This window comes from Manacus vitellinus, unplaced genomic scaffold (genome assembly GCF_001715985.3).
Source record: "Manacus vitellinus isolate BGI_N305 unplaced genomic scaffold, ASM171598v3 scaffold_19_pilon, whole genome shotgun sequence".
In the NCBI taxonomy this organism is placed as follows: Eukaryota; Metazoa; Chordata; class Aves; order Passeriformes; family Pipridae; genus Manacus; species Manacus vitellinus.
This window is the reverse complement of record NW_021939395.1, coordinates 11,520,823-11,533,205: the sequence shown is the minus strand read 5'-3', so window position 1 is coordinate 11,533,205 and position 12,383 is coordinate 11,520,823. Positions and strand designations below refer to the sequence as shown.

Below are 12,383 nucleotides of genomic sequence, written 5' to 3'. Positions count from 1 at the left end.
CCCCATCACTGCACCATCCCATGGGTGTTCCTACAAAACATGAGGTCCACAACAGCGTGTTTTGAACAACAGACCTAGAAGCCTCCTCATCAGACCCAGCTCATCCTCCAGCCCTGCCCAGACAGGAGTTAGTCATGCACTGTTAGCAGCTCAGCCCTGGCTTGGGGGGCAGAGGAGCCCCACTGTCCAGCTCTGTTCAAGACACCACCTTGTAGATGATGGATTTTATGCCTTAAATCCATCTAATAAATGGAATTCTCTGTAATATTTTTTTTTTTGCAAGAAAAAGGACAAATGGTGCAACCATGATGCTGATCCTACATATTTGGATAAACATAGAAAAACAGTCCAACTTGCCCAGGGCAAGTGTTGGGCAATCAGTTCATGCTCTGTTGGCAAATGAAGAGGTCAGCAAGAGGGTGATTAGATCCTGTATGGAGCAGAGTGGAAACATCCCCAGCCCCTCCTGCCCCTGCCCTTTAACTCAGAGTAAATCACTCACCTTCGTGCTATGCAGAGACCTCAGGTCCTGTGCACCCAGCACGTGGTGCAGTCCTTGGTGCTGTTTTTCTAGCAAAGCAGGATAATGTCTGGCTGGTCTTTGCACACTTACAGTCAGCAGTCATTGGTGCAGCCTTGGGAAGGGGAAAAAAAAAATATTTTGATTCTAATCTTTTCTTAAAACATGGCACAAATCCAGCACCAACAAATAATGTGGGATAGGTGGAACTGTGATAGTATCACACGTCTCAAATGTCTTGGTTATGTGACAGCTTGACTAAAGCCAGGAAACTTTCCTTAGGCTCTACTTAGTCTACCTTAAAAAACACAAACAAACAACTTTATGCATCCAAAAGTCCAGCTAGAGGACTTTCCTAATTGCCCATAATTTTTAATTAGCCCTTGCGTTTTCCCCTGAAGTGGCTGGAGTGCAGTACCCAGACTGCACACAGTGTTCCTCGTGCTGGTGAGCTGCACATGGTGACTGCTCTAAATATCATTTATCTGGCACATGGTTGAGACTTGACAATATTTGGGCAGTTTACAAGAAGCAATATCATTCCTTCCCTGCCCTGCAGAGAGCCTGGCTGTTCTGCATTAGTCCACACTGCTCTACAACCTGCACAGAACTGGAGGTCTTGGTTTCCAGAGCCATAACCAGATCCAGTCAGACTTGGGGGTTGCTGCAGTAGCTGGTTGGGGTCCACAAAACTTCAAGACAATCAGACATTCAAGCCCTCCACAGGAACTAATCTTTAAAGACTAAGAAAGGGTTGATCTTCTGCAAGGCTAAATCAAAGGGTTATCACTTGGCCACATCATTCACTGGTAACTGAAGTTACCAGTGAATGTCATCTCTGAGCCTAAAAACACAGGGTAACAGATAAAGCCTGTGTGTGCAGGGGTGCTTTCCCCCTGCTGTCCAGGCACAGGTAGACATTGTTCAACAGGCAGCTGGTACAGGATTATTTTAGGCTGTGCTCAGTTACCAGAGATGCCCTTTGAGTGTTTGGTACATTCAGTTTCCTGTCATCCACTCCATTTGTTTCTGTTTGGTAGAGGGATTCACCTAAAGTGACACCTCTCTCTGGTAAAACACAGTATTGGGAGCTAATCAAGTGCTTTATATTTCTGAGCATAGAAACTTTTTGTTTTAATTGTGCTGTGTGGGAAAGAGCTGTTGTTTTATCCCTATCTCAGGTGGAAAGGTCTTAAGCAGGAGATGCAATACTGCTGTATTTCAGAATGAAATGCTGCCTGATAATATTTTTATAACCCTGTACAGGGGCACTGGGCTCAGCCAGGTTCATGGTGGCTCACAGAGAACTGAGTCTCCTGCTGGACCCTGTTTTGGGGAATACCACATCTGAGGTGGCCACAGCCAGCTTGGCTCAGCCAGCTCCGTTATGGCTTCAGCCATGAAAACATCCTCTGAGCTGTCCCAGAGAGCCCTTGGCCCTATGTCACAGCCCAGCTGCTGATTGTCCATCCCTCAGCCACCTTTATATCCCCTCAGCAAAGAAATTCTGATCTGTGAGATGCAACCACAGTGTTGTTTGTGCAGTGATATTGTCAGTGCAGTGACACACAGCCCTCTGACACAGCCTGTGATGTCCCTGAAACATGGGAACATCCCTCTCCCAGCAAACAAGGCACCAAAACCACCAGTTTGCACCAGTTTTCTGCTGAAATCCTCCAAGAATAATGATATATGACAACTCAGGGGAGTACCAAGCTCTCAGTGGATCAGCAGCTAAGTGGAACAGAGCCTTGAATCCAAAACATGCAATGTATTAAACCAGACAGTACAGGAAAACAGATCACAGAACAAAGTGGTGCAACAACACTTCTACCCAGGAGCAGGACTGTCTTGCTTGGCAGAGCCTGCCAGGAAAGAGGATTAAAAACCACAAGATGGTAAAAAATTCCAGTGATGAGTGAGTGTTTACCAAAGGCTACATGCCACGTGGGTACATGAAGTGTCCCTTGCTCACCTGGGGTGGGACAAATTAATTGACACCTGAACAAAAATGAAAACAACAACAGCTTGTGTTCCCCTCTCTGAAAGGGATGATCCTTCCTGTCTTTATTTATTTATTTATTTATTTATTTATATAACCTTTAGGTATTTTTTTCATAGCAAAAGAATATCTCGTTTGTCATTGCAGTCTGGGACTATTTTTAACACTAGTAATGAGTGACTAAAGTGGGGTGGAGTAGCTAAACCAGCTCGCTGCTCCCAGCCACCCACAGGGTTTATCTGACCATCAGAGGGGGAGATGGAGCAGGGCCAGCCCTCGTGAGGAGGCAGAGCAAGACGCCTGCAAAGTGTCTGTGTCCTGGGACACGCATGGTGAAAAAATGCACACCACTTCCTGCTGATTAAAAAAGGGCTCAGACTCCTCACAGGGCAGGCACATCCAATGCCTGAGTATTTCTCTGCATCAGTCTCTGACCAGAGCCCACAGAGCATGTAGTTTGCATCTCACCTGCCCATCAGAAAAAGATAGAAGAAAAGCCATCTGTGCAAACAAGTCATTCCTGGACTAGAGGATGCCCAAAGGAAGGCAAATAGTGGTTTCTCACAGTAAATTACTGAATCAGTAAATTACTAAAAATCAGTAAGCCAGTAAATTACTACAAAATCGTGGGATCATTAAGATTGAAAATACCTCCAAGATCATCAAGTCCAACCATTAATCCAGCATCACCACATTCACCACTAAACTGCATCCCCAAGAGCCACCTCCTCATGCTTTCTGAACACTTCCAAGGATGTAACACCCGGCCCCCGCCTGTCCTTCTGGGCGGTCTCTGCAGAGGTGCGCTGGCACTCGGGGAATCGGGAGCTGTTGAAGTGGATACATCCCACATCCCTTCTCCCATCACCACCACGACTGCTGCATTCAGAGGAGGGATCAAAACCAACCGTGGGAAGTACCAGATGGCAGCTGCTGAATACAGCGAGCTGGCTGCCAAGTCCTTCCCAGCAAAGGAGCGCACGGACGGAATGGGAATGAAGGCACGGTCACTGGAGCATGACAGCAGTGGGAACACAGCACCAGCCTCAGCTGAAAAGCAAGAAACACTCCACTCTGGACAAAAGTATTCTAGAGGACCATGTGTGTGTATCTAGAGTTTTTTTAATATATATATATATTATATACACATAAAAATAAAAGCCTACCTAATGTAGGGAACTGCTGTGAAATGTTCAAACCCCTTTTCATACTGAGTCACGTAAAGCAAGTTGTGCTGATGGGTTAAAACTGTGTTTATTGCAGAAGAACAGAGAGATGCCAACAAACCCCAGCACGCTCTGGTGCACATTGCTGTGGTGGTGTGAGACAAAACACAGGAGCAGCAGAGCCTCTGTCCCCCAGCCCTCCAACGTGTCATCATTCTTCTAGCAGCCAGGACAGAGAGCAAGCACACATGTGCCCAGTGTGGAGCCTGCACTGACAAGGGGCCCAGGTACCCTTGGGCTTCTTGGATGTTTGTTCCCTTTTTCCAGGACTGCCAGACAACTGGACAGTGAGGACACAGTACTGCCAAACCTTGCAGCAATGGCTCACAGCGTCACCCTGTCAAGGCAGAAGCACTGATGCCTCGCGTGTATGCAATAAGGGACATGCATTTTAAAACAATGGGTTTTTTCCCCCACACTGTCCAACCCCACTTGGTTGATTCACCAGAAACACAGAATTAATAAGTCACCTTGAATATTCCCAGCTGTGACATGCACAGGGCCAAACTGTTCAATGAAGCACTACATTTTAAGGGTATTTAAATACACTGTTATATGTCTTCTAAGACCTCAGAGAGAAATTATTTAAGCATTTTCATTTAGAAGGGATGGCAGAGGGAGAAAAAAAAATAATATTTCACTATTTTGAAGCAGTAAGTTAAATGGAATCATGGCACATGCCAGTAAGGCAGACATATAAAGTACAGCTTGGAAATCTTGGCTTCAGCCCATAGAGGAAGTCAGATTGATTATATTACCACACAGCCTTAAAAATCAGGGAAGTGATTTGGGATAACAAAAAGAAAACTACTTGGAGAGCTATTCATAAAATGAAAACAGAAGAAAAGTAATTTTGTAGAAATATTAAAACCCAGTAATTTTTTTTCAGTGCTCATCTCTAGGGAGACAGGATGTTGCTCTATCTTTTATTGGTTTAGTTAAAACTGTTCCTCTTGCATGTGATCACAGGTTGGTCTAGAGCATGTATCTGCTACAGCAAACTTGCAAGATACAAGCTGAGATTTTAAAAAAATTTTCTGTTAAGTCACTTCCATAAACACCTGAAGTTGCTGAACTAAAATTATTTATAAAATTACACAAGGTGTTATAACTGGAGAAGTGGCAGCAGAGACATGTGATATAAGTCACAACCACTTATACCAGCTCAGGATTTGTCCTACAAACTGACAAGCTCCAGGATCTCAAAGGTCAAATTTCCTTGAGCAACTGCAAAGAGCTGTCTGAAAAAGTTAATCATGCTCCTTTATATTAAATTAATATATAGCTAATGGAGAAGGAGAAAACCAAACCCAAATCTTTTTTATCCTTAGGATTTACAATAAAGGCTAAGCAATGTCTCTGAGTACAGGGATCACACACACAAACCCAAACACTAGAGACAGGAGGTTTTACTCACAGTAGCTTCTGCAAATGTATTTGCCAAGGGTGTGTGTTTCAGTCTTGATGCACAGTTCAATCTGCCACTTGTGCTGCACAGGGGAGCATCAAGACTCTCTGTTCAGCTGCTCTGAGGTCTGGGGGATGCAGCCACCACAAAGGGTTTGACTCCTGTTTCTTCAGCTGGCCCAGTCCTTCATGCTCAGTAATTCAAAATTCAAACTCCACTGAGTTTATTTAGAAAAAGAACCTCTTACACCTGCAGAGAGGCTGGGAAAATAGAGCATTCCTACCTCCAGCTTTTTGCTCAGTGGTATTTTAATTGCACCCAATGAGGATCCAGGTTGCCTCTCAGAGCCAGCGTGAATTCACTGCTTTCTAGAGGATGATTATACAACACTGAGAGGGCAAACCAGAGCCTTCAGACATAAGCATATTATATAGTTTCCAAAGAATATCCATGGGAATTGCAAGTACAGTTACAAATTGCTGTGCTTTCAAAACACAAACACGATTACGTGCTTTGCTGACCCGTGGTTGTCTTGAAGTCTCTTGCCCAGGACCTAAGACTATTTTAAACAATCTGGAGGTATCAAGTCAAGCTAAGAAGCTGCAGCATCGAATTTATGCAAACTGCAACCCTGCACTTATCAGTTATCAACTACATTGATAATAATTGTGCTTCTTATCAAGAGAGGGCAAATGAATAAACACAGAAAGATTAAAAAATGCTAAGAGTCCTTTCAAGAGGGCTACATGAAAAGCCTTAAGTAGACAATATTTCTTCACAACGAACATACCGTCAGGTTTAATACCACAGCTATTAGAAATTATTTACTGTATAGAAAAAGATGATTTTTTCATTCCCCAAATAGTAAATAGTACATGTATTCTTCCAGCTGAGAGAAAAAGCACAGGATAGCTGCAATTCATTTCTTCTTGATTCACAGTTGCAAATAATAAAAGTTCACAGAAAGAACTTTCTCTTTCAGGATAAAGTAGAAGCATCCATTTGCTAAAAGTACAAGTCTTGTCTTCTGTCATGAATCTGAATACCTGAAAGACACAGCAGCATCAGTAGAGTCAAACAGCACATTCCATGCAATCTCCTAAGGCGTTGTGCAAACAAAATTGCACCTTTGGGTCTGGTGCAAAAGAGCCCTTACTAGAATAACCAGAATGACCCATCCTAAGTATCCCCAAAACATTGCACATCAAGGAACCAACACCAGGGTATGACCCAGTCTCAAGAGACTAATAAAAATATGGAAGCTTGAAGGCTTTGGGAGTAATTTCTTAGCCCAGCTCTCCTAGCAGATTGGTGGGTTTGTTGGTGCAAAGTGCAGCAGTGCCAGCACATGGGTCCAACAGAGACCTCAGCCTGAAGCCAGGTGCTTCAGGTACAAATAAAGAGGTAGTCTATCTTTCTAGGACCTGAAACTTGGACAACCAGTGAAAAACAGGCATCACGAAGTGGTAGCCTGATGATATAAAAAGTAAAGTACATGGGGTTAAAAAATCATGTATCTCATTTTAATATAACGTAATTTTTTCTTCTTCTTTGTTAATGTAGATATGGGAGGTGATGTGTCTATCTGGGGAAAAACAAGTTTTTGAAATACAGCCTGGAAGCAAACAAGGAAACAGCTTTAATTCTGCATGTATAAGCAGAATATTTAAGAATGTCCTTCATAGGTGAGCACTGATTTGTTCCAAACCTGCTGCTTTCATTACTCACCTGCAGTGGCATGGCCTACACTGGGATTTTCTGAGTCTTGGTAAGAGCTTCCTTTCCTCTCTTAAAAAAAGAAAAATCATAAAAAATACCAGGGATGAGCAGAGATTCCACACAGAGCTAAAAGTAGACAGTAATTCCTAAAGAAACCTTGTGCTTTTGCAGCCCAGCCTATAGCACAGGTGCTGGGGAGCTCTGTGCTGTCTGGCACAGCAACATACACTTCCATAAATATAAATATCAGCTGTTCTGAAACATGACACAGCACAAGAAGTATATTTAACAGATAGAGGCAGGAAACAGGGACTCCCACAGCCAGACTAAATGCACACATCTGAGGGATTTGCCAAAGACTCCCCGTGAACGTGGACCAGCCATTTCTTATCAATCCTTCTTGTTTGATAAGTACATGTGTGGTGTTACACATGTGGTGTTAAGAGGCTCCCTGAATATTCAGAAAGGTCCTGTAAACATCCTGAAAGAAAAGGCCATGGCTGGGGAATACTGAGCTGTTTAATTTCCTTTTCAGTTTTTCCCCACTCATTTTCTTTTTGAAATTTTGGGGAAAAATGTCCACTTCTGTTAACAGTGCTTCCCTGTTTTGACCCCAAGACTACTTTCACGAAATATCTTCTTTTCTGGAGGAGTCATTTCTCGAGGTTCCCAAGCCTTGATAGGTTCACATTGCCCCCTTGGGGGAAGAGGGCACCCTAACCTTGTTCTTAAATTAAATCCTAGAAGTACAGGCAATGTCTTTAAAGTAATTAGACTGTCATTTATTAGGCAAAAAGACTAGAATGAGTACCTGTGCAAGACATACATAAAGCCTCAGCTCAATCTATGTACCATGAGTAGAAAGTTTGCATTGCAGCTGAAGACAGAGCACTCTCCTTTTTCCATGCACAGACATAGACAGGCATCAGACATTGGAGCAGGAATGAGTTAACAAAACACCTACAGCTGGGGTCCTCATAACAACACAGCTTTGGTTGTATCCTCAAAAGAGAAACTGTGGATAAACTCCTGTTTGTACCTGCAGGCAGTCTTTAGCTCACATTCTGCCAAATTACTGCTGGTGCAGTTTCGAAACGGGGTAACCAGTAGGTATTTCACAGCTGGTTATTTTTCAAAACCTAAGCCTCAGGATTGCTCCTTCACATGCCTGGTCCTTTTTATCTAGAAGCACCAAGTAGGACATGCTGTATTTTTCCAGCAGACTCCCTAAACAATTTCACAACCCTTTTTCTTGGAGGCCAGTGTTGAGCTGCCTGACTGGGGAACGCCCAGGAACAGCAACGCAGGCACAGGGCACCAGGGCTCCAGCCAGGAAGCTTGATCCCAGACAGCTTCTCAAAGGCAGAAATTACTCACAAGGGAGCAATTTTATCCAGCAGATCTAGCTGCTGGGGGGACCTAAGCTCCTGGGAAATGGATTTCAGTCATCCACCATCTTTCTGCTGTGTGCTGGTGGTATCTAGGATTGGTATTCCTACTAGTTGTTGATAATAAATAACCAGCAATCATCACTTCTGTGGGAATTGCATTAGCTCTGGGATATCTGCAGGGAGCAAACACAGCCTCTGACAGGCAGGGCAGCAGTGCTTCATGGCAGGCAGCAGTTAGCCAGGAGACAAGGCAAGGCTGGCCCTAGAGCCCCTGTACCCTCGTCATTCCAGCTACAGACAGAGACTGGGAGGCAGAAAACCCCCGACCATGCTGGTAAGAGCTGCAGCTTCCCATCCTGTATTCAGAACATCATTACCACCCTGCACAGTGAGGCTGTCCAGGGATCTTTCCTGACCACCCCTTTCTGGTCCCAGTAAGGGAGCATTTGTTACCCATCAGACCTGCTACCTATGGGGCAGAGATCCTGATAGCACTGTGAATAACGTTTATATTCACTTAAAATACCTCCCCAATGTAAGCCAGAAGGTAAAATACTGTGCCAGTAGGCAATGCACATTGTTTGATTAAACCATACTGTGCAGCTAATCAGTCCCAAGTACCACAGCTCACATCATGGTTACCTGTTGAAATCTGAGAAGCTTAGGAACAGACTGTATTATTTTGACCCTTCACATAAGATGCCATCAAAGAACAAAGTGATAGTAAGTATTTTCTTACCTCCCCCAGGAGCTGAACTTTGACTCATATTTTGTAACCTAGCAGGTCCAGTCATACAAGCAGAACTCGAGTGTTGCTTCACAGGACATTCTTGCATGGATGTCAGACACCTTTCCTGCTGCAGGAGGCCGAGGAGAGAACCGTATTTCCTGTCAGAGATGGGTTCATCCACCACGTGCAGGTTGGGCAGGGCAGGATGATACACGGAACTGGTGACACCGGGAGACCCAATGGAAGGGAAGGGCCACAGATCTGCGGGTTGAGCTGGGTGACTGCGCAGAGCTGGTGGCTGGTATTGGCCTCCCAGACCGGCAGCAGGAAAATTCAGGCCGGAATTGGACATGCTCGTGGCGGAAGATGAGGGATACGGTTTGTAGCAATGCGATGAGAAATTCCACTGATGGGGAGACATGCTATCTGCTTAAAAAGAGAGAGAAAGCATCTGAAGTCTCATCAGTTCTTACTTTTTCCTAAGGCAAATTCCAATGGACTTCTAAGGGAAGGCCACCAGATTGCATATTCATTTTTACGGAAAGATATATTCACTTTAGTGTTGCTTATCTTAAAAAACAACCCTGAATTAATATTAAAAGCAGACTAAACCACCACCACCAATACTTCCAAATAAGTATTACGTGTGTTTTCTTACAGATCACTGGCATAGGCAGGTTTTTTAACAACTATATGCTTAAACAAATACATTTTTGCAAAGACAACAACTTAAGTCATAATGCATTTAATGCATCTGACAGTGATGGCCACACTTGGCTGGAAAATGATGACCTAGTCCTGCCAACAGGCCCATGGAGAATTTGGGAATCACCCCAGCAAGCACAGGGATTTACCCAGGAGGTCCCTGCTACATAATCCAGGACTTTACAAGTATGATTTTCATTCTTTCTATTTGCACACAGTTCCAAATTTAAGCTCACTAGATCTTAAATTCCTTAGTGAAAGACAGTCACCCCCATCCAACACCATGGAAAGTGGCTCACCATTCTTCAGGACAACATTGTCACCCTTGTGCTTTGTGCTCAGGTCTTGTGGGTTCTTGGCATTGCTGAGAGCTCTGGAAAAATGTTCATCTACTACGCTGTTAATATCCCCTTGGAAATAGGTAAACACAACACTCTGAGATCCCCACTCTGTTTTCACAGCTTCTTTGCTTTTACATGGCTTTGGAGAGAGCTTCCTTGTTTCTTCCATTTTTACAAACCAATCACTCCTGGAAAAAAAACAAAACCAAAACAAAACAAAAAACAAAAACCAAACAAAACAAACCCAGACAGGTCAAAACGATAATATTCAGTTTAAAGAGGCCAGTCAGTGGTGAGCCCATCTTCCTCCTGAAAATGGTAGGGCCAGAAGAACTGTGCTAGTAGGATTAGATTCTCTGTGTGGGTTTCTGCTTTTTCCATGCACCTTTTCTTTACTGATTTCCTTATTATATACTTTTAACATGGAATACTTGGGCAAAATGGGCACATCTATCTACCAGCTGTCATTTCTCACCGTGACCCTTGGCCTTAGGACCTACTGCTGTGCAAATGTGCCCTCAGGATAGAGCAGTGCTGGAATAACTGAAGCACTTAAAAAGTAATTCAGAGGTGGCACTGTCACTGAATGAAGTTCAGAGTGAACATATCAAAATGCTTCATCCATTTCTGGTTTTTGTATGTCTCAAAAACATACTGACACAGTGAAAAAAAAACCCAAACCAAAACAAAACAAGAAGAACAAAAAAACCAAAACTCCACCACTAATTAGAGCTGAAAATAATAATTTTAGATAAGGTAAAGTTTGAAGTACCTTGATCACTGTCAGCACAGACCTCCACAACAAAAAGACTTCTGAGAGTAACTCGTTGCTTCACCTGTTAGAAAAAGACACTCAGATTAAATTATTAGAAATTCAAATCATGACAAATTCAAGTAAAAAAACCACCAAACCCAAAGCCAAACAAATAATCTTTTTTGTTTGAAACAATTTACCTCAGAACATGATGGGTCTGCCAGTTAGTTAAAACTTTGGTAGCAAGACTGCTGAAACACACACTGTGGGCCAACCCAAAGTTACAGATTTAAGGCAGGAACTACACTAAAATAGTTTGCAGGAAGTCAACAGAAGACTATAAGAGTCCTTTTTGTTCTCCTTAAAAAATATCTGCTGCCAGATATGGTAAGAGTAGGACAAGGAATGTCACTGCTTGCCCTGGAGAAGCATCATTTTCATGCATTTGTGCAGTTTCTGGCCGCAGGGGAACAAGTTCCCCAACCACGGCTCACACGTCCTGCCTTAATCAGAATCATATTTAACAACGCTCAGGCTACAAATGCAATGAGAAGTGCCTGCTGCTTCTATTCAATTTTCCAGACTCATTGTCAGCTCATGACACTGCATAGCATAATCAATTTACCTTGGTAGCAAAAAGAAGCCTGTTATTTTTCAGAGACCAGGCAGACCTTTGGCCAATAGCCAGTTGTACCACGCAAAACCTAATGAATCATTTGATTTATATTTCCATCCAGCTAACCCTGCAATATGCAGCATTGCTTAACCTATTCCTAGCATTTATCTGATTTCTTTCCTAGTCATAAACCCCCCAATCCCCAGAAGCTTCCCAATAAACATTGCACTCATCTGTGTCTCAAAGAACACCCTGAAGAGCCTGTGAATGCTGCCTTCAGATGGTTTCTCAGAATTTCTTACACATGAAAATACTGTTCAGGCTGCAAAACCAAGTATACAGGCATCAAGAAATATGAGGATTAAGGTTATCAAACCACAATCTATCACCATTTTAATCCTTCAACTACAAACTTCTTGTCCATGTTTATCACTTGCTTCTATGTCTAGTTTTGCTTGTTACCTCCATCTCCCTCTCCCTTGTGCTCTGTTCAGTTCTCCCTGCTTCACAGTCCCTTGCTCAGCCAGCCCTAATCCCCTGCCATCAATACCAACTTGTGTTCAAACTCCAGTGTTCCTCAGTCCTTATCTTGGGATTCCTATTGTTTTGCCCCAGCTCCGGCCTCACATCCACCAAAACACAGGGATGGGAACAGGACACGTTCAGGTTGGTCACCAGCCAGGAAATGCAAGGGCATACTTTAACAGTCATCTGATTCAGAAGATAATCTTTCACAATTTTAAAACTGACCCAACTTTCCCAGACATGGAAAACTTACACCAAAAAAACTTCTTCCTAATTTACAGGCACTTTCCCAAGGCCTCTGAGGGGAGCAGGAACTAGCACAATGCAGCCAAACAACTGGAAGACCTTCAAGGCACAGGAAGAGGTGCTGTTTTTTCCCCAATCTTGTTTTAGAAAGCAACCCACTGTTTAGGTGAAGGAACCTTCTGGTTGCTCAGCTGGAGGCC

At 43.4% G+C, this 12,383-nt stretch overlaps 1 protein-coding gene across 1 annotated transcript; it reads right to left on the bottom strand.

Moving 5' to 3' along the window:
- Window positions 1–6,031: 6,031 nt before the first annotated feature.
- On the bottom strand, window positions 6,032–10,840 carry VGLL1 (vestigial like family member 1). The gene is made up of 5 exons (XM_018070649.1): window positions 10,815–10,840; window positions 10,001–10,230; window positions 9,006–9,422; window positions 6,885–6,944; window positions 6,032–6,202 (listed from the first exon to the last, which is right to left on the bottom strand). Exons 2-5 carry the CDS (start codon window positions 10,209–10,211, stop codon window positions 6,162–6,164), a joined length of 729 nt encoding a protein of 242 aa, XP_017926138.1. The 5' UTR covers window positions 10,212–10,230; window positions 10,815–10,840; the 3' UTR covers window positions 6,032–6,161.
- Window positions 10,841–12,383: the final 1,543 nt, after the last annotated feature.